We start from the raw sequence: 25,360 nt of genomic DNA on the forward strand, positions 1-25,360 counted from the left end.
AAATTATTTTGAAGCAATAAAATGTAGTCACACTGCTTTGCAGTTGCATTTATAAAGATCTTTTAGTAATAATTAGTTCTACAAACCGTAAAAACATTGAATGTGACCTGTTGTCTGAACACAACCAGTTTGAGTCAGTCAGAGAAGATTTGAGCTGTTGTATTGTTAGTCAGAGCTCACACAGGCTGCTGCCTCCTGGCCTCAGGCTCTAAAAAGACGAGGCTTCAGAACAATGGGACTAAAACCAACAATGAAGGTATCAGGCGTGCCAGCGAGTCCCAACTAAAGCAAATGTTCCACTCAAACATGACAGTGAACCTCGAAGCAGTAAAAGCAGCTCAGTGTGTCCAGAAACAGGTCAAACCCGTCAGTGGTTGTCCCCGAAAGAGATCAAACAGTCCCAAAGAAACACACCCGCCTCTCCTGCTCATGCACACTCCAGCAAACAGATGTTTATGAACATCTGGAGCCTTTTATTAGAAATGAAACATGTTTGTGACGTAGAGGTCGATTTCTGTCACTGAGGTTTAAAAATGGTTGGAAACTAAAAATGGTTCATTTATAGGAAATATTAAAGAATGAACACATGATTATGTTAAAAAGAGCAGAGAGTGAAAGCAGAGAGGTTTGGCTCTGTGGGTTTCTGGCCTGGAATGTGAGTAATGCTCAGAGCTGGGATCAGGAACACCGCAGAGGGATGAAGGGATGAAGGGAGGAGTGCAGACTCACAGACAATAAGAGACAGGAAGTGACCTTGGCTTCAACAGGATGTGGAAAGTGCTGCCATGATGTCATCACTGGCCTCCCCTGCCAAGCACAGGAGTAAGCACACACACATGCACACACTCTGCTTAAGCAGCGCTAGTTAACCTCTGACCTCTTCACTCAGCCTGGCTCTTGCCCCTCCCCCTCCCTCAGAAGCAGAGACAAGCAGAGGACGTCGCTGCTTCTGCTGTCGCCGCTGCAGCGCTTCCCGCTCGCAGTCAGCTGACCTTTGACCTCACACAGAATAACAGGAAACTTGGACAACCAAGCCGTCTGCGGCCCGCGTCGACCTCGCTCTGCTTTCATCCCGCGGCGATGGCGGAGAGGAGAGGAAGCGTGGAAACAGGACGGAAACGTGCGGCGAGCGCGGAGGCAGGACGGACTCCGATTACAGCGCGTTTCCTCCAGAGAAACACCGCAGCAGCTGCTCCTGCAGTTTACCCACAACCCCTCTCACTTACTCATTAAAGTAAACAGCTGCACACGACTTCAACGACAGCTCAATAATAACTTTCTCCTTCAGGCCTCCACCATCCCCCACACCGCCAGTCTTATTCTGAAAGGACGCCTGAGCGGCGTGAAGGAGCCGGCACGGCGCGAGACTCCCCGAATACTTTAACAACAATTTATCAAAGTGTAACACAACTATTTTAGAAATCTCCTAAAACTTTCAACTTTAAACCTAAAAGTAACAGAATTTTCAGCTACGTTTGAAAAGTAAATAAAGGAACATCTTAATGACAAATAATCACGTGCTTCTCTGTTTTTCAGCTGGTGTGAAGCTTCATGAATAACAGCATGAACCATATTTCGTTTGCACAGACTGTGATTTTAGTCACTGCGCAGCAGTTTGTGACTGTGTGTGAAAAGTGGATTATAAACTCACTGTAAGAAGCTGAACACTTGTTGACACAGCCACTCCTCTACTGTGACCCACACCGCTTCCTGTCATTTACTTAACAATAGTTACTATAGTTACTGTTAACAGTGTCCTAAGTGTGCCTGTTTTTTAACAAACCGTTTTAAACATTGACTTTCAGGATAGAATCAGAGAAATGATCATTTCTTTTCTTTAATCTCGGTCAAAGTTTCCTACATATTTTCAACTCTTTTTCTCTAAAATCTCACATCTTATTTTCATTATATTCAGTTCAAACGCAACAAATGTTTTTATAACATTAAATTAAATCTACATGTTTCTTAATTAAAGGATTTTAACATTTGACTCGTTATAACTTTAAAACAGAAGTTTCTTTAAATAATACATTTTCATTTTTTGGATGTTTTTCATAAAAATATTACGTTTACACTTTTAAAAACTCACTTTCTACTAATTTTGTTAATAAATACAATTTTCGCCTTCTTTTCATTGTTTTAGAAATTCAGTTGAATTTCGTATAAAAACACAACAGCTGTTTGTAATCACCTTGATGAACTGAGACATTCATTTATTTGTAACTGTTGACAGTTATTTTTCAACATGTTGCAAGTTTTAATAAAACTGCTGATTTGCTGAAACAATTAATGTACTAATACACATCAGATTTGTCTGTTTTGTTACAATATTAAACAAACTTTATTGTAAACTCCATCAACACCATTTTACTTTTTTCTTCAAAACCTTTTGTAATTTAAGTGATTTAACTTCTGTATTGTGACTATTTTGACTTTAATAAGATTTGTAGGACTAATATTACTAATAATAATAATAATAATACTATTGTATCACAGTCAGACAGTCAGGTACAGTTATACCAAAATATAAACAATTAAAGCTTTTTTATTTCAGATTGTTTGTCTATAAATCTTTGACTCTTTTTAATCTTAAGATCAGTTTGCTTCTCATTATAACTTTAATAACAATCATAAATAAAAACATTACAAAATGTAATGTTTGGCAGCAGTGTGATGTCTATTGTCAAACAATTGCGGTCTTATTGTGGAAGTGACGGCTTCCTCTGATACCTGTGCTGATTACAGAAACAGTAATCCTTGTTTACTGATACGTTTCAGGAATCCTCTTACACGCCGTAAGACAACGACTGTAATCTGGTTATAATCTGGTTATATGTAAACAAACGTTGTGATCTGAGCTCATGGTGGGAAAGAGAAACACTTTCTTATGTTTCCATTTCCCTCAGATTTAAAGTGTTTACTGAGTAAAGCTGTAACACTGAGAGTAATCTGATTACTGCTGAGTTTTATCCTGCTTTACTTTGGGGCCCCTGCTCTGCTCGCTCTCACACTGTCAACACGTCGCTCTCTCTCCCTCTAATCGCCTCCAGCTTCTCCTCTCTGTTTACTCGGACTCGCAGTTCTGACCACGAAGAATTTTAAGTGCTGATAATGAAGCGGCGCACAGGAGAAGCTTTTACTTTGTAAAACAAATGATGGTCGGAGCTGTTAGTGAGTTCAAGTCGTGACGGTGAACCCGAGGTCTCGGCTCGGGCCTTCGAATGTGCCGGATTCATTCGTTCCATCTCAGTGATGACGCTTTTACTTTGAAAACTAACAGGAGGTCTTTTGTTTTATGGACTGCACTCTCACCTCTGCAGCGTACGTCGGTCTCTCCTGCTTCGTATCCAGGACGACAGGCGCAGCTGGACGTCGGCTGTCCTACCCACTCCCCGTCTTCACCACAAAGCATGCTGGGAGGTTGTGACTGCTCGCCAGGCGGCGTCACGGCATTCTCCACGCACACACCCTGAGCCTGCAGCAGAATGTCAAAATAAAAGCTCGTAGACACAAAAGCTTCAGTTACAGTGCTTTTATTTTTAAACTCAAAGGTGAGCTTGTTATGTACAAGAACGCTAGACTCCACTGTTGCTATGGTTACCTGTTCCACCAGCGAGTGGGGGACGGTTTCAGGAAAAGAGGCGAAGGCGCGGCGCAGGGGCGGGCACTTCCTGTAGAACACACGCACAGAGAGCAACGCCATGCAGGCGCTCTGGCTTTGGAAGGCCAGGTAAAGCCCCGCCTTACGCAGTCCTTCCAGCCGCAGCACCTTGACATTAGGGCGGCCCCTGGCGTCACGCAGCATCAGGTGGTCGGCAGCGACTGTCGCCACTTTGATGTAAGGGTTCTCCATCCAGGCCGGGCTGGTGAGCGTGGCGTCGTCAGCCTCTGACGGGTAGTAGTACAGGTTGAAGGTCTCTTTACACGGCTGCCTCAGACTGGAACACTCCATCATGGAAAACCTGCGTCGACACGTTCAGAGCTTATATTCGCTTCTCCGCGTTAATCAACATCAAACGACCTGTGATTTCCACCAACCAGATCTCCACGTAGACCGTGGTCGCCGCCTTCAGAGGGATCCAACGCGTCCTCAGCCAATAGGAAGAAGTGCTAGTGATGGTGCAGATCTCATAGGTCCGCACAGTGTTTTGCTGATCGTCCCTCGAGCTCGCTTCCTCCCACTGAGGACAGAGACGGATCATAGGTGAGCTTTTCATTCAAAGCAATGCAGAGTGTTAGCTATAAGCTAACAGATTAGCTTTGATGTGTACCTGCGAGTCATCAGCAGGGTAGCTCGTCCATCTTAGGTCAGATGTGGCCAGCTTGGTGTTCATCAGCACATCTGAAACACAGACAGCAACAGTCAGCAAGTCCTGGGCAAATAAAACATCCTCTAAAAATCACCCAAAGTTCATCCCACTGCAGGTCTTCAGCAAACCTACTGAGCACTCCTTTAAAACCTCGACGTAGTCCTCTACAGGCAAGTCACCACACTCCCCTCAAATGCTCCAACGACATGCTTGCTTGTGCCCCTTAAAACATTCCTCAAACACCCTCCTTGAGTTTGTCAGCAACGTCCTCAAGCAGCACTGACGTCACTTGGGACCTTTCGAGACTTCTTGGACCGTTTTAAAGATCCCAGCAGCCTCCTAGAAGTGTTTCCAAACCTCTTAAAACAGCTGCAAATGTTATTTAAAACCTCTTAAAAGTTTGCTTAAAACCTTTTAAAAGACCCTCCTAAGGTCCTCAACATACCTTCAAGTCATGAGACTCCCAATGGACCCCCACAACCTTCTAAAGATCTCAAAAAGCCTCTTAACAGTCGCCCAAATGACCACAACAAACTGGTAATGTAAGAACACAAGAACCTCCTGATGGTTCTTTGAAGCCTAGATGTGTTAAAGGTCCCTCGATTCCTCTTAAAAATAAAATATAATGTTTTGAAACTGCATTAAAGTTATCTGTAAAACCCCTCGAGGTTATCAACAAGTTCCTCAAACAGCAGTGATGCCACTTGGGAATCTTTTCAGACTCAATGGTCCCAGCAGCCTCCTATAAGTTTTTCAAAACCTCTAAAAAGGCCCCTAAATTCCCTAGAAATTCCTCCAAAGTTCTCCTAAATGCTCTTCAAACCACCTGTAAAACAGCTTCTTCCAACCTTATAAAGCTTAAAACCTCCTAAAAGTCAGCCTGAAGCCTTCAAATCATCAGTCAAGGTGTCTCAAAGCCTCTCAGCCACTCAGATGCCTCCAACACACTTGTATTTAATGCAAAAACTCTTCAATTTTACTAAAATGCCCCTTTGAAAACATCCCACGTGTCCAGAGCTCCTTAAAGTCTTTTTTAAAAATCACGTCTTTTACGACCTCTTTTGAAAACACCTAGGTGTCTCTGAAAGCTTTTGAAAAAGCGTTTGGAAAACCGCGTGAACTTGTGCACTCGCGTCCACAACCACTGGAAGCTCAACAAACCCCTGAAACCATCAGAACCGCTCGGTGACTCCGGCAGACAGAGAAACTCACGGAGGCCTCAGACGGAGCAACAGAACCAGATCAGCTGAAGGCGGCGCTCTGATATGAGCTCTGATTTTTCACTGGAAGTCAGCAGGTTCAGCCAGACGACCCACAGGAGGTCTTTCAGCGGCTTCAATCAGGGAAAGTAAAAACACAGACGGTCATACAACACAAGGGCTTCTTTCTCCCTCTGCGTGTCTCTGTGGAGGAAGGAGGACAGGTGAAGAAGACCAGGCTACACCCCGACAAACACACACATTCGAAGCATGCCTGCACATGTGTAATATCTGCCGTGAGTGATGGTGTGTAATCAGCGTTGGAGGAGAGAGGCTCAGGAGGCTTAACCCTGACACACACGGTGAAAAATGCAGACGTTTCTCACACTTTTCCCCTCTTCCTAAGCCTCTTAGACCTCCACAACCACCATACGTTCATATCAGTCCTCTGCAGAAAGTAGTCCCATACAAATACAACATTAATGCTGCTGTTTTCTGAGGATTTCTGTTTTCAGTCAGAGCTCAGAGCCGCAGAAAGAGAGCGATAAATCTAAGCGTGCTGGTTTCACTGCTGCAGGACTCATTTACACGGGAGGGTGGTGTTCCCCCACCTTTAATATGACAGGCCTCAGCTTAGGCTTTGATGTTACTGCCTACATCCAAACAACGTAAACGTCTTGGTGCTGTAGTTCTGCATAAATCAGCGCGCCGCTCTGCTGCAAGCTTAAATTTAGCGTGTCACGAGCACAGCTGGAAGCACTGATGGGGCGTTTTCTGAGATGTGATCTCACTTCCTCTTTAGCAGCGCTTGTTTAATACGCACCTTTGTTCATTTCTGCTGACTGTGACATCCAGGTGCCTTCAAAATAATACAAATACATCAATAAAATCATCGTGACGGCTTAGTGAGGCGGGCGGAGGCGCGTGGAAACATTTGAGGCCCGACTGACATTTTTTACATTTTTATGTGGCTCACTTCCTGTTTAGTGTCTGTGTCGCTTGCAGCTATTGGCTGTGATGGATGAATGCTTTCAAAATAACATAAATCCCACACGATGACTTTTGTTAGGCTGGAGTGTTTAGGCTTATAAAATCCAATATTATGGAAACTGGCCTTTGTTATTATTACAGATTTGCTTTTTTAAAAGATTAGTTCTCACAGTTACTTTATTCAAAATACGGAGGACATTTGTCAGTCGTGTAGGAACGTCTCCACGTGAACGGAGACTGTGAAGACACTTCAGGCTGGCTGTGCCGGAAAAAAATATAATAACTTTGTTTTGACTTGGCTTCATCCAGACTATAATATTCTTATTTACAAAGGGCATACGGTTAAAAAAAGGTTGCATCTTGTGCAGACCAGGGCTGTCAAACATAAGGCCCAGGGGCCAGAAACAGGCCTTGTAAAGCTCCAATCTGGCCTGCTGGACTGCACGACATTAAAGTTTAGACCTTTAACTGTATTTTCACGTTTCACACTTTGTGTAACTAATAAAGTTCTCCCTGTCTCTGCTAATAACACTACACCAAAGTAACCAAGTAACAGACCAACAAAGAAATTAGGCCTGTGCGATACGACCAAAAGCTCATATCCCGATATAAGACATTTATCGTCCCGGCAACGATATATATCACACATCGTTTACATTTTCTGTAAATTCTGTGAATCTCTGGATTTCACTTTTTTTTTTGCAGGTCGTGCACCTGGAGTTAGTTGTTTTGACCGATGAATGAAACTATACATTTTTAGACATTTTCTTTGTGAGTATGTATTATTTATTAATTTTATTAATAAATATTTATTAATTTATTAATTTATTAATGCGGGGAAAAGTTCTAAGGTTCGAGTCTAAGGTTTATTTTTTTTGCTTTTCATCTGTAAACACTCTGTGTACTCTTTCACTTGATTCAGTTTATTTTTTAAAATTTCAACAGCCTCTTAGGCCAAAGTGCTCAGCAACAAGCAAATAAAATCCTATAATTTCAGCATTAACCACACTGCAGCCATATCATTGGTCAGATAACTGCATTAGAAATGTTTATAAGCCTCCAAGAGCCCACAAACAGTCCAGGGGTCCAGTTCAGGTACCAGCTAAGATGAAGCCTAGCAGACAAATTTCAACAGGATCTTGAGCTTTATTGTGAAAAGGTTTATGTGGAAAATAAACAAGCAGACGCAGGAGCCACGCGATGGTTTTACCGTCAACGCATAAAAACAGTCGCTTGCCGGCCGCAGTGTGTTTATATTAAATATGAGAGAAAGAGAGAACCCTAAGAAATAAATACAAATAAAAACAAGATGTTGTTTTGTATTTTTTTCATATAAAACGATGAAAAAAATATACAAAAACTGCACATTTGCGACACCACAAAACAAACGATAGCGTAATGTGAATGTCATCGGATATATCGTTATATCGAACAGCCCTAAAAGAGATCAGAAAGAAATATTTTTATTTTTTTTAATGCAATGGGTCCACAGTAAATTAAGTAAAAGACAAAAAAAGAGATTTTGTGTTAACTAACAAAACCTTTCAGTTTTATAATGACAGTAATGAGCTACAGAACTGCTGACACACTCATTTCTTACACTTTAGGTTTCTGTCATTTACTACAGCAGAATTTCTCTATCATGGGGAAAAACACATATTATACTTGTATTTCCAGGATTAAAGCTGCACTGGACCATTTCCGATTAAAGTGGCGTACGAGGTAAAATGAGTGTTAGCTTTAGAGGTGTGGGGGACGGTCCACACTAACTATTAAAACCTCTGATCGCACAGCTTTAAGACAAAGAAAGAAGAAAGAATCGTCCATACAATCTTAAATATTGTTTTTCTAAAGGATCGTCGACCTGCAGACTGAAGGATGAATAAATCATCCAAAGTTCAGGCTTCAAAGTGAAAAACTGTTCTTACAGTCTGTGATCTGAACCTTCAAACGGACACTTGTAGGTCTGATGTCCTTATAAGGTCTAGATCTAACCATGGTCCTCACAAAACAGGCAGACAAAACACACACACACACAAATACAGCTCTGGAGAGAGTGTGTGTGTGTTTGTGAGTCTGTGAGTCCACGTCAGTTACACTTCATCAGCTCTCTTTAACCAGATTAATAATCTGTAGTGGTGTGAAAAAACACACTGACCTGCCTGTGTTTCTCACACACACACACACACACACACACACACACACACACACACACACACACACACACACACACACACACAGTCTCGTCATTCATTTGCTCTAATAGCTTCAGTCACTTCTCGTTTTAATTAACCGACAGGCAGATTTAAACAGTTGGAGCGCCTGACTGTGTGTGTGTGTGTGTGTGTGTGTGTGTGTGTGTGTGTGTGTGTGTGTGTGTGTGATTACAGCGTGGAGAAAGGGAAAGCGGCCCTTCCATCGTTCTGCTTGGCAGCAGCTGAGGAATGAAGCCGTCTGTAATTCTCCCCGGGTGTCTCAGGGCGCCTGTACGAAGCTCACGGACACAGATGAGCAGCGAGCGCCGAGTCGAGAGCTCACTGTGTGATGATTAATCTGCTGCAGCAGACGCTCCAACGCCAAGAGTGGAAAACATGATGAAAATGTGACCTCTGCCAGTGTGATATGCTCAGGAGAAGAAGGTCAGCGTCTCCTCACGCACACACGGGCCTCTTATTTCTTCACGGGGAGCTCCGATAAACTTCTAAACTTAGGAAAGCAGTAGAAACACTTACGGTGCTTCTACTTTTGGGTCTGCTATTGTACTAATAAATCCTAGGAAACCACAAAAAACCAAGAGACAGAGTTGAGTCTCAACATTAGTAGTGTGGCTGCCATGTTAGTGCAGTTAGAGCACGAGAGGTTCAAGTGCTATGCTATCAGCTAGCTTGACTGGCTATCGAGCTGCATCCACAGACTTCGTGCTCAGTAACAAGCAACTAAAATCCTACAATCTCACCATTAACCACACAGCAGCCATATCATTGGTCAAAGAACTGCATTAGAAATGCTCTAAAAGACTCCAAGAGCACACAAACAGTCCAGAGGACCAGTTCAGGTACCAGCTAAGGTGAAGCCTAGCAGACAAGCTAGCAGCTACACCCGCCTGTAAGTCATGGAAGCCCCGACACTTCAAATGCTGCAAAATGTAAGCCTGAGTTATGAGATATAAAACCAAACTGACTTATAAAGTGATAAACATGTAGTGGCTTTAAAAACAAAAGGGATGGATGACAGAGCCCTGTGGAACTCCACCACCTAAGCAAACACTGATCAGAAAACGCTTCAGCTCATATACGCTTCATATACACATGTGCTCATGTTGTATTATTATGTTTAGTCTGTTATAAATATACAAGCCTGACTCTGTTTCTCTGTGTGAGTCTAAAGAGCATCTGCAGTGTTTTTATTTGACGGCATGTCAGATGTTCACAGGCTTTGCCAAAGTCCAAGTACTTTTACTGCAGTTGGACATTTTTAGCCTGGTGGTGTGCAGGGATGTTAGAGGAACAGCAGGTTTTGCCGCTGACATAATTTTAGGGTTCAGGTTGTGTAGCAGTTTTAGTGACACTCCCCTCTGGTATGCTCTCGTCTTTCCTCCCTTCAGGATGTCCACGGGTTCATGTATCTGATCTACTGCAGCACCTGAATGCCTCGCCGCTCCCTCTGACACCGCAGGGCTGTGATGTCATGCTATGTGATCAGGGATACGGCCTCGGATCTTAAGTGCTGGATGCGCAGTCAGGTGATAGCAAACGCCGCAGAAACCTGCGGTGATGTGACACGAGATCGCCGAGCCTGCAGGTTCGTCTTCTTTTTGTTGATTTTCTACAAGCCGCCACATTAACTCGTTTTTCTGAAGCTGCCGAAGTTATGAGCTCCAAGTCTCGACCGCAGAGGACGAATAAAGTTTATGCACACGCGTTTCTAATCAGCATCGCAGCCTGAGCCAATTAAAGCCTCAGCATGTGTGTGTTTGGTTTACATCCATATAGACTCTGTAAACTGCACACACACACACACACACACACACACACACACACACACACACAGAGTCCTGTGTTTGCGAGGACTGGGGTCTGGATCCTCGGACCAGCAGAAATGTCCCCGCGCTGCTGCACTCTGGTCCTCACAAACATACAAAGGAAGGAACACACACGCTGTAAACAGTGCATCTGCGATAAGAGTGCATGACGAGGACACGGAAATTACCATGACAACGCTGGCGGGATGTTTACACGAGCCGGTCGGGCTGCGTGTGTGTTGGTGTGTGTGGTCTCGTGCTGCGACTTGCTCTCTAATAAACCCGATTATCTCACTCCTCCTCGCTCCTTTCTTCTCTCTCATTCCTCGACTCCTCGTTCCTTCTCCTGCCTTTTACTCTCTCCTTCTTCTGCTTCAGTTGCTGCTTTTCTGCTCGCTGAACTTTGTGCGATTTTTTATCTCAAAGATCTAAAAACAACCATCTGACCGGCTGTGCAGGAAGAGCAGAGAAACCTAACAAACGTTTGACTCTGGTGCAGATTAAGATTTGTACTGAATGTCATGTGATGTGACTCCACATCAGGGCTAAAAACCACACATCGTACCAGCCTGCACTAATGAAACACCCCGCGCACTCAGTGCTTTAAGTACTTCCAGAGGGTCACTTCATTTGCTCAGTCTTGTTAAAAGACAACAAACAAGAACAATGGAGCTTTTTCATTCTGCAAACGTCAATGACGTGTTCTCTTTTTGTGGAAACTTTGGTGCAGGATGTGGAGAAAACTGCAGATTTATGGCTGATTTTGGGGCCGTAAAGGATGTTCTAACTTTAGCAGAGACAGCTGCAGATCAAACGGGCCAGAGCTTGGTTACACTGCCTGGAAAAGGTGAGGGGACAAAGTGTGGGTCCGTGGATGCCTCCCTCTGTCATCACACTGCAGCCAGGATCATCATGTGGCTCAGCTCAGTTTGTTAGAGGACAATTTCACATGTATGTCATCAGCAGGAGGCATTAATTCACAGAGGAATGGTATCTTCCCATTAAAATTGATGTCATTAATCAGTTCCTGCTCCAAACGCTCCTTCAGGCACCGCTGAGCGATAAAAAGGTCCAAATTAGCTCAGTTCCAATAAAACGGTCAGTGTGGCTGTTCGCCCACGTGTTCCAATAAAGTCCAGGTGTTCCTGACAAAGGTATGAGGTTCAGCTGAGTTACTAAAGATTTATGCTTCAGCGGGAAAAACTGTGCTGTAACTGCAAGCCTCTTTGAAACCCTACGCTGTAACCTGACGTGCATCTCCCTGGAAATGGAAATACACGTCGCCACAGCTGCAAACGCTGTGATTGGTCCGTTCAGCTCCATAGATTTCTTCTGTCTGCTTTTTCACCACAATGTTCAAATTCATCAGTGAGAGAATAATGATCCTAGCCTCAGTATGATGGAAGAATAATCACAACATCAACATAAGGACTCACATATGTCAGTAAATTCCTGGAAGGAAGCAGCTAGACACCACTATCTGGTGGAGTTAGTGGAGGAGTTAGTGGAGTAAGCATCGTGCCCGGGGATATTTGGTATGAAGACTGGAGCCGCCAGGGTCTGAACCACCAACCTTCTGATTAGAAGATGACCTGCTCTACCTCCTGAGGTCCGCCATCCTCAGTAAGTGTTAGGGGTGGGGGGAAAAATCGATACTGTGTAGTATCGTGATATTTTGTTTGCTAATAATGTATCGATACAGGGACAGCAGAAATCGATATTTTGTTACAAAAAAGGTTTTTGTGCTCTGACTTCAGAGCATGTTGATCCTTTTTCTGAGCAAGAATCCTGAAACTGTCCAAATGTGTTTAACTTTTTTTTGGCAGCAATAAACATGACAGTTTACTTATTTTAATTTAAGACATGTCTTATTTTAATTACGTTTAAAACTTTTTTATTTAATGTTTACCTTTATGGACAGAATCTGAATATCGCAAAATATTTTAAAAAATTGCAATAATATTGTATCGTGCGTTAAGTATTGTGATAATATCGTATCGTGAGTTGTATGGAGATTCCCACCTCTAGTAAGTGTTTGGTTTGGTTCACACCCAGTGCCAACAGGCTGAACTGAATAGTCAGTTAGAGAAACCACACCAAGCTTTGTACTGGATCTTATCATTGCACTTCACTGGAATGATGAGCACAGACAAGGTAAGCCTTTACTGGACACTATGTTGGTTCTACTTGTTTCTGATGTGTATATTTACTGTACGTCTTAAACACACACATTTCATTGCCAGCAGACAGACAGTGTTTGTATAATTTAAGAGAGTTTCATGGAGGAACAGATGTTCAGGTTGTGTTTGTTCCTGCTCGTCTTCATCGCTCTCTGTTTGAGCACCTTATCTTCTCTCTGTCAACACTCCGATCGATGATTCAGGCTGTTTGAACTGCCTCTGACTCATTTCACATGTCAGGAATCTTCCACAACGAGCTGCAGCTCTGTTTGTTCTCCTCAGCAATCAGCACATAAAACATCTGAAAACATAGGAGGACGGTTAAAACTTGCCCTGCTAGTGATATTTACTCAATCCTCAAAGACTCTTTGAACCATCCGGTTGGAAAAATGTTCCACAGCTGCAGAGATTATCCAACAGTCAACTGGAAGAAATCACACTGAGAACATTTCTGCTTCTTACATGTGACAGTTTATAAAATATCGGAGTTTTGGCCCGCGGACAAATCAAACCACCTGAGGACGTCTGTCTGGAGAATGGAAAGTTACTCGTTAGCTGTAGAGGAGGAACTCAGGCTGAGTGCGTTCGCTTCCAGATGGTTCAAAGCGTCCTTAAAGGATCAGTCCGCTTTATTTCAGCCTGCTGTAGTTCCCATTAGTGTGTCCGCCGTGTCTCTGTGGGTCATGCTCACCTCTGCTGTAGAGAGTCAAGGAAACAAAGTGCAAGCTCCGAGCAGCTTCCCCCCCAACCCTTCAAAAAATGGAGTTTTACATTAATTTTCTTTTCCTCATTTACTCCAATGCCTACAGTGAAACTATGACTGAATGTATGCCAATACCTGACTGCACTAATGAGGCCGATTTCCACTGCAGGAAACAGGTTATTTCAAGTCAGAGTGCACCTTTGTGACTGTTCCAACCACAGGAACTGCCCCCGCAGGACCTCTTCCAGGGATGTTTTTGCGGAGAAAGAAAAATAGGGCCTACTCCATTATCTCTTTTCCATCGACGTGATGCCAGTGCAGAGCCAGTTCTGCCTCTGTGCCTTTTGACAACCAGCCCACATTTCAACAGGTTTGAAGGCTGAACTTTACAAAGGGAAACCGGGGGTAATTTACACGAGGAAAAACGAAATTCATGGAGGCCGCAGCATCTGTGGGCTCCTTCTACCAATCACTGGTGAATGTCTTTTTTGGCAAAATGTGGGAGATATTTTCAGTCGTAGAAAGTGGTTTAGTTTTTGTTTGGTTAATTTGAAATGCATGAAACTGGCTCTAGATTAGGCACTCACAATGAAAAGAGGAGTAAGGTGCATTCAAAAGGTAATTCACATTAAATATTTAAGACTTTAAAAAGACTGCACATGTGTTTTCTCTGCATTACAATAATACAGTTTTACCCGCAACAAAGTTATTTATTTAATGTGACATGTTTGCCAGACAAAACATAACTTAAACAAGTAAATCAATCAGTGATTGGAGGTTATGCATTTAAACAATTTGGGTTTATCAGGCTAGTTATTATAATTAAAAAAATAACCATCCTAGAGCCTTCACATTAAGTTTATTATATTTGCACATATTCAACTCTGTATATTTTATTTATTTTATATATTTTATTATTATTATTATTATTTTATTTTATTTTTTACTATTTAATTTGTAAAAATGTGTATACACACACACACACACACACACACACACACACACACACACACACACGTAGGAAAATATTTAGTATACACATCCAGAAATGCATACACTATTATATATTGTACATATATTTATTAGTTTCAGGTTGGCCATTCTTGTATTTTGCTCGTTTGTGTTGTTGTGTTTGCACATCTCTGTTGCTTGTGGGGCTCGCACACAAGAATTTCACTCGCATGTGCTGTGCCAGTGTGCCTGCACATGTGATGTGACAATAAAAAGTGATTTGATTTTGATTTGATTTGTTTATCGAAAATGACTCGATTGAAATGGATGGAAAGCTTTTGTGCAATTAAAAACCTCATCTGACATATCTGAATGTAGGCACTTCCAAACATCGCTGAAACACTACTGGGTGGGCTCCGTTACCCACTTAACTCAGAACAAACACAATTTCTTAACCCGATGAAGGAAGATGGAGAACAGCAAACACTGTGAGAATTCACCATAAAAGCAACAAACACAAAAGCAGCCGCCAGCTCTTGGTCAGCTGCGCCTACACTCATAGAACCGTGGTTACGTAACTTTGACGCTCGTTAAACTTAGTGAAAGCAGTCGGGTGAAGGTTCCCAAAACTTTCCACTGTTCATCGTATAGGCTCCAAAAAGATGAAAGAACAGGAAAATTTAGAAACGTCATTAAAATCCTCTTTTCTGGATGAGGTTTGAAGTTAGAAAATGTAATGATTCAAACTTTAGTGTTCTGAATCAGTTTTAATGATGGAGGCGGTGAGCTGAAAAATGGAAACAGGAAGGTTCGATGGGATGATTACAGAGCTGTTCAGCTATCGACTGTTTTGACATTACATTATAGCTTTAGGCTTTCCACCCTGGGGGGTGGAGCCCTCTGGGAGGACATAAAGCCATTGTGGGGGTTGGTGTAGGGGTGTAACATGAAATCAAAGGCTTTGATGGCGTTTGAGAGAATTACCCTTGGTTATGGACATTTTTCACTGAACCTAATCATTCGGTGACTAAATGTGAGGTGAAGGAACTTTTTTAGCTTCAGAAACAGGTATGTCAGAAAAAGCTTGAGATCATAGCATCAGCGTGCGTCACTCTCAGTTAAGGTAGTTTGACTTCCTGCTGCTCTGGACGCTTTCCCAGAATCCTAAAATTGTCCTCTAAGCAAATCTTCCCTCTGCTCCAACATGAAAGATTTTAATCTGCTTCTACAGTTATGAAAAGCTTGTTTTGACTATGAAACAGAGACACAGCTTTGAGAACAGGTAACACCACTGTTTTACTATTATTACTACTTTTTAATGAATGTGTTCTTTTAACCAGCGGAGTTCCCCAGGGCTCTGTTGTTGGTCCTCAGCCATTCTGGTTTAACCTCTTTCACTGTAATATAAACCATCCACAAATCATGTAAAATTATAGTCTTGCTAAATAACAGAGCTGAAAGCGTTAAATATCTGCCTGTCACAGCACGCCGGACAGGGTGAGGTTACAAACAAAACTTCATCTGATGAAGATTTCTTAAATCCTGACGGTTTTCCACGAAGTATTCCATATACAGAAAAACTAAGGGTTTTTTTCTACACTTTTTAAAAATGTTTTTTAATGTCCACTGATGGGTGTTGGGGCGCATGTCACAAAGGTTAAAGGGGAACTTCATATTTGTATCAGTAACATTTTAAGCAAATGATCTTATATATTCTCTAAAAATTTTATTTTGTGGGCAAACTGAAGACACTGAGATCATATCTCTTTTAAAACATATTTTTAGCTTTGCTCTCAGCTGTTGTTCTGCCTGTTTATTTACCATCTGTGAATAAATGTGCAGATGCTTTGGTTTACTCCAGGCTCCTCAGAGATAGGTTCTTCTGCATCACAACATGAAATATTTTCCTTCAGCTTTTCAAATTATGCTTTAATAATAATATTAATTCAAATGTAATAATTTTACAATATTATGTATACATTATATCGGTTATGGTAACAGCAAATACTAATGTGAACGCTTTATTGGTGTCTGATTCTTATGAATGTTGGGACTCAGATGGGTGTTCACTGTTAGTGTGTTTACAATCCTAAACTAGGGCTGCTCGATTATGGCAAAAATGATAATCACGATTATTTTCACTGAAATTGAAATCTCGATTATTTGACGATATTTATTTAACCCTTTAAGACCTACCATAGAACCAAGTCCGCCAGAGCTTATATTATTTTTTTACATGTTGTAGTGCCATTTTTGGGAGCATTTCAATTTGCTATGCAACTGTTATAGCCCATATTTTAATAATATGTATGCATTAAGTCCATAGTAACTACATTAATTGCAAAAAAGTGCAATAAACTACAAAAAAATTTGAAAATCGTTTTTGTTTTTTTACATATATTTCTACTTGGAGAAATTTAAGAGGTTTATCCCTCAAAACTTTAAATACAAAAAAGTTGCAAAAAATAGTTTACAACAGGAAATTTATTTTGAGTGTCTTCATAGTTTTATTTTGGAGATACAGCAATTTTTATATACACTGCAGGAAAAAACGAAAAAACAATCCTATGATGCAAATTTGCAAAGAAAACAGCATGTGCATCAAAATAAACTATTTCCAGCAGTGATGTTTGAGTTCTAAGCATCTCAGAAACTATTCAGAAAAGTCAAACATGACCAGTATAGGCTTTTAAGGCCTACAAATAAAAAACTACATTTTCCGCGAAAATGACGTCACTTCCGGTTTCGGGCAGGAAATGGCGGACATGCGATAGTTCGCGCTGACGTCTGTTTCACTGTAGGAAGTGTTATGAACAGCTGATCGGATCGGCAAAGCGTGTTTCTGGAATATTATGTTTTTGTTCCTGCAAGCGCTTTTTATGCAATTTTTGCAAAGCTTTATGTGGAAGGAAACCATGACAGAGGACAAGCTGATGGCATAAGATGTAAGTACAACTCCTCCGGTTTCATATGCAAAAAAAAATATTGCGCTAGCTTACACGGTTCAGGTTCTACAGGGATTTAAAAATAGTTACACAAAACGGAGCGTGCTGCTCTGACCGGCTTTAAAGGGTTAACAATAACAATGTATTGAATAATGACTTTAAAAAATAATATAAAATAGTGTGCAACACCACTGAAGTTTTTTTTTTAACCTCTCTTTTCAACCAACAGCAGTCACTCTCCTCTCCAAATAACTTCTGCTTAGCTTTCCGAGCTTCCCTCGGGTCCTCTTAATCAGCGGTCTCCAACCTTTTTTGCGCCACGGACCGGTTTATGCCCGACAATATTTTCACGGACCGGCCTTTAAGGTGTCGCGGATAAATGCAACAAAATAAAACCGGTACCGAAAAAAAGATGATTTATTCATAACACACGTGAAAAGACCGAGGAAAACCGAGTTAACAATCAAAACGATAACAAAATAACGCTGAAAACCGATAAAACCCCTGAAAACCAGACATTTCACACCTGAGCCTCAACTCTCGCGGCCCGGTACCAAACGACTCACGGACCGGTACCGGTCCAAGGCCCGGGGGTTGGGGACCGCCGCTCTTAATTGTTGTGACGCGTGTTCGAAATGCAGAGAGGTGCGCTGGATTTGCCACACGGAGCAGCGCAAGAGTAAAGCACGAGGGAGGGGCTAATAATCGGCTCAGTCATTTTTAATGATCGTTGAAAGCCCCGATCGTAATTGTGATTAAAATTCGATTAATTGAGCAGCCCTATCCTAAACCCTCCTCTACCTGGTCAGGTTATTTTTAACACTGAAAAATGCAAACACTTTTAACTTTGAGAGAACAAAATTCCTATTTTTGGGCTTTTAAATGCATTATTATTATTACTTTCTTTAAAAACGTCACGTGCTTCTCTTTCTGGACATACCATTTGTGCACTCATTTAAATGTTACAGCTGATATTGTTAGAAAGGTCAAACCTAACATGTGGCTGGCATTTTATTTTGAAAATTCTGGCGACACTCTCACAGGTCTCATATGCCCGTCTTTATTGTGAGTGTGAGGGCTAAACCTCCAAAGGGCCAATCAACAGATTAACAAACCGGCACTTAACATGTAAATCCTCAGTCAGAAATTAAATCCAGCGCCTTTAAAGGGATTTATGGACGGAAGAAAGGCGCCGAGAGGGAGAGGTGGAGGCAGGAGAAAGAGGTGGAGAGGGGGAGGTTTGGTGTGTGCGCGGGGTTAAAATAAGAACAACAGAACAAAGACAAGAGGAGAGAAAAGACAGGGAGCAGATGGAGCACAATATGTGGACACACCCACAGTAAAAAAAAGCTTCTGCGGCACCAGAGTCCAGAGGAAAGATGTCTAATTTAACCACTTTAGCTAATTTCACTGTTTTTATGTGAGAAACTCCTGATTTCATGTGACCCTCTATGCTGAGAGGTGGAGCGCGAGAAGCTGGCACAGAGAGCGAAGCTTAACCGGGTGAAGCAAAGCTGGATGATCCTTCAAAGGGTTAAACAGTAAAGTCCCAGAGAGGCTTCAAACAGCCTTCAGAGTCTGAACACACACACACACACACACACACACACACACACACACACACACACACACACACGCACACACACACACACTATTGTTTTCTAACTGGTAATTTTCTGGTTTGGCAGGAAACAATGATCCTGCTTCCAGCACACACACAAACACACTCAGCTGCTGATTAACCTGCCGTTAAAGAGCGAGTGTGTGTGAATCTGTTATTTATTTATCCTCAAGTCTTCCTGAGTGTCTGTTTGTGTAAACTTCAGTCGACTGCACACACGCTCACGAGGCTGCTGAGGTTTAATACGGTCGTGAGTTCCTCCAATGTCCACTCGAGACTAAAGCGCCGACTCCATCCTCGGACTAAAACGTCCATGTTTACAGCACAAATGAATACAATCAGTCTGAGACAAAAACACTGTGAAACAGAAGTGTAGTGGTTTATTGAGGCAGAGATGCAGATTAATGACAGAGGCAGGAGGTGTTAGAGAAACATGAGGACGTGTGTATAAGAACCTCAGAAGCCGTCACTCAAAGCATTTTAGGCCTAGTTCAGAGTTTCTGTGGAGACAGGTGTTGTTTTACAGGTGGTGGAGTTCCACAGGGCTTCATTATCGGTCCTCTACTTTTTATTCACATGTAATTATGCTCGTTTCTAACAGCACAACTGTGAAGGAGGATGAATGCCTTAATAACTCAGCTGTTTAAACTGTAACAAGGCTTAAAGTTTGCATTATTAGGGTTGTAGCTAAGTTTTTGCTGTTGGAGCCTTTTTGAGCATTTTTAATGGCACTACCTGACCAATGACATGGCTGCCAGAAGTCTCGGCTCCGGTTTTAATGAGTGAAATGTTACCGAGCAGGTATCTGTAGATCAATAACCCTGCAGTTAAACCATTTATCAGCTATCAAACAGTTTGTTGTTTCAGCTCTCAGACCCTCGGCCCCTGCGTCTCTACTTCCTGTCCTCTTCCTGTTGGGGAGGGGGGTCACGTGACAGTCAGCTGCTCCTTTGTGTTGACAAACGGCATGATAGATAAGGTATTGGTAACCAGTCACATGCTGATCTGAAGCAGCTGCAGCACTGTTGGTTTCCTGCCTGCTGGTTTTAAACTGGCTCCCCTCAGCGGGTATCAGCACGCATGTTTAACAGTTTTAAAGCTGGTTTAGGTTTTTTGGGGCGTCAACAGGCGCTCTGGAAACAGCAGCTTCTCTGATCACATGACCGCTTTATCAGGAAAACTAAACCGTGTCACATTTAGCCTGGCTGGTCCTAATAAACCGGCGAGCTTCTGCTCTCTGAGCTAACACAGCCTGAAAGTGCTAACGCTGATTTGTTATCTCCAGATGGCCCTGAAGCTAAAAACTGAATTTAAACACGGTGGAGTCGTGTGATGACAGAAGGATGATTGTTTTTACTGCTGCTCAGACACAGCACTGAACGTGTAAGAGGATTCCTGATCAATAACCAATAAATCCTCGAATCAGCTGCAGTAAAAAGCTCCAGAGCTCTGTCTGAGCTGGGCTGGGCTGATCTGTGGCCACATCAGCCCAGGTGGGAGCTCAGCTCAGCCTGGGCTCCTCTCGCGTTAGAGCTCAACAACAAAAACCAGAGAAACGCTGGAGCCGACTGAGCGCGCTCAGACAGCGTCCTGCTCGGTCACAGCCGATGATAGGCTCACGGTAAACTGTGAGTGTGCGCTCTCAGAGACTACTGATTTTTTCTGTTTATTTCTCAGTGAACAGGATGCTTCCTCGTTTCTTATCGTTTTATTCTCACGTGTTTATTTATTTCCCCCCGTGTTTGCTGTCCTGATGTCTGATTGGCTCTTTTAGATTTTATCAAGATGTAAATAAAACACGTTAACAAAATGTTTGACACTTTTATAAAAGCACAAAAGTTTTCAGTTTAAGTTTTACTGTAACGCACAAAATATAAAAGGTTGGATTTTTGAGTGAATCTGATTTCTAATCTGATCAGCACAAACATTTCTACACACTTTATCTTCTAAACAGCAACTTTAAGTCACAGTTGAGATTTTTCTCATGTTTTACGTTTGTGTTGTGTTAAAACTAAAACAGTGAGAACACAAACACGTTCAGCTGTTTCCACCTAAAGCCTCAAACTGTCTGCTGTTCTGTTTTCCTCGACCTTGACCTTTGACCTGCCGTGTGTCCCGCTCACAGCCACAGCTAACATGTCATTACTGTGGAGGCTCCTTAGAATGAGTGAAGAAGTAAACCGCAGAGCCACAACAACACAACAACAGCCCTCATCAGACCCTCAGAGCCACACGGCTCCACGCCGTCGCCCTGCAGAGGCTCACAGAGGCGGGGAGGCTGACCCGCAGCCTCGGTATGAGCAACGGACCCAAGCAGTTAGTCAGCTACTCATGAACATGCAGGTAAAGGTGTGCACAGCTCACTACCTGCACCTGCTTACAGGCACAAGGTCTTCTCACTGTGCAGTGTCACAGGAATCCTATTTATCATAAACCACGGGGTCAAACCCTGAACACAGACCTGCTGATGGGACAGACGGAGCGAAGAAACCCGAGTTTACTGCAGTAAAGACGGATTTCACTGCCGCTCAGACTCTGCTGCAGTAAAAGCACGTCAGTCGTACATTTGTGTACTTTTGTGTGAATATTTGTCAATCTTCTCTGAGCTGAATGTAAAAACGTATTAACCACAGAAGAAGAAGAAAGGGGTCCGGTTTCCCCTCCGAGGTGTGTGACTGAACCTCTCTCTGAGGATCGATGGGTCTGTAACATTACGTCATCGTTTCTGGGCCGATGCAGTCTGATCGATCAGCAGCTGTGGTCGATAATGAGTGTATTGATCAGTACTCACCTTCCTCCGCCCTGCAGGAGCCCAGCAGCACCGCCAGCAGCGGGAGGAGCAGCAGCCCGCGGCAGGAGGAGGCCCGGCCGTGGGCCACGGGGCCCCGCTGAGCCCCCATTACTCCGTCCCGGTCGCACCTATCGATCACCGATCACTGACGTCAGCTGGGCTCGGTCTCCGCCGGCCGCGCGCGCCTCATTGGAGCCGAAAAGTTCGAGAAAAAGAAAAAAGTCCTCAAAGTGTCCAAGATGGAGGCCGGAGGGAGTCACGGCACCCGACTCCTTCAGCCGCTCCGAGCTCTCAGCCTGCTCTCTGCTCCCACCCGGCTCCCCCTCATTCCTCCATCCCCTCCTCCTCTCTCCTCCAGCGTAGAGCAGCGGGGCGCGGCTGCCTGCGAGGCCGTCTGAGGAGCAGCGAGAGGCGGCTTGGAGAGCGCACAGGGGTCGGTGGGACAGCTGGAGGTGGGGGTCCCGAACCACAGACACACTCACACACGCCAAGCCGCAGTTACAGTCACACGGACACCGCGGACACACACTCTCGGAGCTCACACCAGCGCTCCCAGTGCTTCCAGTCTGCGGCTCCAGCTCACACGCGCACAAAAAGTTGAGAACAAAAGCTGCTCCAACTTTCTGCCTCCACCTCTGGATGAGACCACGCCCACACACCCGCAGCCGCAGTGTGAGTGGCTGAAGGAGCCTGCCATTCCAAAGGGGGCGGGGCTCAGCGAAGACAGTCTGTGAAGGAATGTGGAGAGAACGTGTCTGCGCATGTCTGTTTTTGAAGCCTGGAGACCAAATCGACCAAAACCTTCAAATTCCTTAAAAAAGCAGGGACGGATCTATACGCGCGGCAATGTGCCCGATTTGTGGCGCTTAGCGCGAAGTGTGTAGTTAGTGTGTTGTGTTGTGTAGTTTGTTGTGTAGTCACTGTATTGTTTCGTGTGACAATGAGAGTAATAATGAATGTCACAAAGCAGTGTAAACTGTCTCCAGGTCGAAATCCAGCCTGTTGTCAAGGTTTATCCCCGTGGTGTTCTCCTGTGTCCTGTTTTAACCGGCACACATAATTTGTGGGCATCTTATCGCGACACCTGATTGTTTTGGTTTAGTTTTAGTAGTATTTTAAATGGTTGTACAACAAACGGAAGATGCATTGGCTGCATGTTTAGATAAATAGCTGTTTATAAGCTTATTTTTTACCAAAATGTGTGCAGAAAATAATTTACTAAACATGTGGTTTTTACAAAACATATAACTGATAGTAGGATTTTATGTTTTTGTGTGATTTCACATCAGTTGTGTTACTACAGAATGTCAATAAAAAAACAACTGAAAATTCAGACACGTGAGTTTGAGCCGGAAAGAATGATCCCAAGCAAGGCAGCGGAGAAAGGATAAAATACAAATGGAAAATCAAAGCGAGTCAAAATGGCCAATTATATTCTGGACCTCAGAGGGTTGATCCAACAAATCCTGACAAATTTGGCTTCAGATTTTGTTCATGACATCTTTTGTTTTCAAACAAAAAAAGGTGAAACTTAAGTGAGACTTGTGTTTGTAATGAACCGCCCCATGGCTACATGTTTATTTATTATACAGGCGACACAGTAAATACAATGAAAACTCACATGTTTAATTTAACTGAGATGTTCATTCATGTGAGCTGAGAAAATAGACTGTATTTATATCAAACGTGTAAACCTACTGCACTTGAATCATTTTAAACACATGTACCTGCACATGTGTGTTTTTTAAAAGCTTTCATTTTGCCACCCTATTTGATTTTCATGCCACCCTAAGAAAATTTCTCTAGTTCAGCTCCTGAAAAATTAAAGAAATTAAATAAAATATGAACAAAATGATCAAACCAGCTTTAATAAAAGTCTAAACAAATCATATTTTCTGTGTTTTAATCTGTCTGTTGTCTTTGTAATCAGGGCTGAATCATCAGTTATAAAAAAAGCTGATGAACACACATGATACTGACACATATCTGCATCACTGTGCTCCGCTTTATTACTTTATTACACATTTATTATACATTTATTACACTTTGTCTTATTTATTCCTGATGGTTCTAATCAGTGGTCAGTACTCTTGACAGTGGGAAAAAGTCACATTTCAGCTTGACGAGAAGTCCTGTGTGTGTGTGAGTGTGCGTGAGAGAGAGAGAGACTGTGCTGATGTTGTTTCTGGTTCGTTTTCTCCACATTAAAGATAAAACAGCAGAAACTGAAGCAGGGTTCCTCTCTCTCTCTCTGGGTGTTTGTTATGTAAATGTCTCTCGTCCTGTCTGACAAACTGAATCCACACCTGAGGAGGAGGACACTCCTCAGCAGCCATGCTTTCACTCTCAGGTAGTTTCTGACCTCCTGCAGAAACAGTCACACCTGCAGTGACTCCCCAAACATGGAGGGAAGGAGCTGCACTGCCTCCTTTATTGCATTCTTCAGCTGAGGAGACACTGGAGCCTCCTTTAGGGAAGGACAGGAGATAAATCTATCCCATAATCCTCAGCGGCACGGCCTCGGATTGTTCATGAAAACGAACAGCACGACTGTTGAAGAGTTTCCAGCAGTTTGTTGTGAGGAGGAGGTGAAGTGTTTTCTGGATGTTTGGAGTTAAACTGGTCAGACTGGTGAGGATCCAGGTTTCCGTTTTAACTGTCACGTTAAAGGGGGCGGGGTTACAGTCAGGCTGAAGTTTCTCACCTGCAGCTCCATGAAGACAGGTGAGAGCGGGCGAGAGACATTCAGTCCCGACAGAGAGAGAGAGATGAAAGGAGGAGAGCTCCTCTTTCTCCCAGTCTGAGGACAAAAGACAGAGTCAGGTGTCCTCCTCCTCCTGCTGCTGCTCTTTGTTTCTGCTCTTTGTCGGCAGAGGTGTGAACGGCCCGGAGAACAAAGCAAGGAGAGGAAGAGGAGGAGGAGGAGGAAGGATGGAGAGGAGAGGAGGCCTGTGGGAAACTGTCACCTGACTGACGAGCGGACACGTCTGACAGACAGGTGAGAGTCCCGCCCCCCAGTGATGTCACAACAGCGGAGGAAGACACGACGATTCAAAATGCAGAAATAAAAATGATCTTCAATTAAATTAAATTGAAAAGGTGAAAAACAAAATAAAATGAATTTAAAATGACAAAAAAATATAGCAAGAGTCGAAATTAAAAAGAATTCCTAAAATAAAAAAAAGTCAGATAAATCGGAAAAATCAAGAATTTAAAAGTTTAAAACCTAAAACTTAATATTGTCAGAAGTGAAAAGAAATAAAATCAGAACTGCAGAAAAAAATGAAACAGAGAAATTTTTAAAATAACTAAAAACGATTGAAACAAATAAGATAAATAAAAATAAGGGATTAGTAAATAACAACGAAAATACGGAAAAACTATTATGAAAAAGACCAAATATTATTTATATTTTATTTTTAATTAGTGGAAAAAATATTAAAAAGGTTAAAAAATATAAAAATCATAAAAAGTTTTTTATTTAAAAAAAGAAATGAAACAATTAAACTGCACACAAATTAAAAAAACAAACAAAATTTAAATAGAGGTAATATATGTACTTATAAAAAAACAAAATGGGAAACACAAAACGCAGAAATAAAGTAAAAATAAAGAATAAATAAATACTAACTGAGAAAAGGGATTTTTT

General features: G+C 42.6%; 1 protein-coding gene across 1 annotated transcript in view; it reads right to left on the reverse strand.

Annotated features, from left to right (window-relative positions):
• Positions 1 to 22,859, reverse strand: part of LOC146673074 (ephrin type-B receptor 4b-like) — a 37,441-nt gene extending 14,582 nt beyond the window's left edge. The window contains exons 1-5 of the mRNA XM_085401435.1: positions 21,712 to 22,859; positions 4,272 to 4,342; positions 4,039 to 4,181; positions 3,602 to 3,962; positions 3,313 to 3,475 (exon numbers count right to left, since the gene is read on the reverse strand). Coding sequence (XP_085257561.1) covers positions 3,313 to 3,475; positions 3,602 to 3,962; positions 4,039 to 4,181; positions 4,272 to 4,342; positions 21,712 to 21,820 — 847 coding nt within the window. The 5' untranslated portion in view covers positions 21,821 to 22,859. The remainder of the gene's footprint in view (positions 1 to 3,312; positions 3,476 to 3,601; positions 3,963 to 4,038; positions 4,182 to 4,271; positions 4,343 to 21,711) is intronic.
• Between the last annotated feature and the right edge of the window lie 2,501 nt (positions 22,860 to 25,360).

Source organism: Rhamphochromis longiceps, linkage group LG3 (assembly GCF_057381845.1).
Source record: "Rhamphochromis longiceps isolate RC_006_pf linkage group LG3, R_longiceps_female_GT1.1, whole genome shotgun sequence".
NCBI lineage: Eukaryota > Metazoa > Chordata > Actinopteri > Cichliformes > Cichlidae > Rhamphochromis > Rhamphochromis longiceps.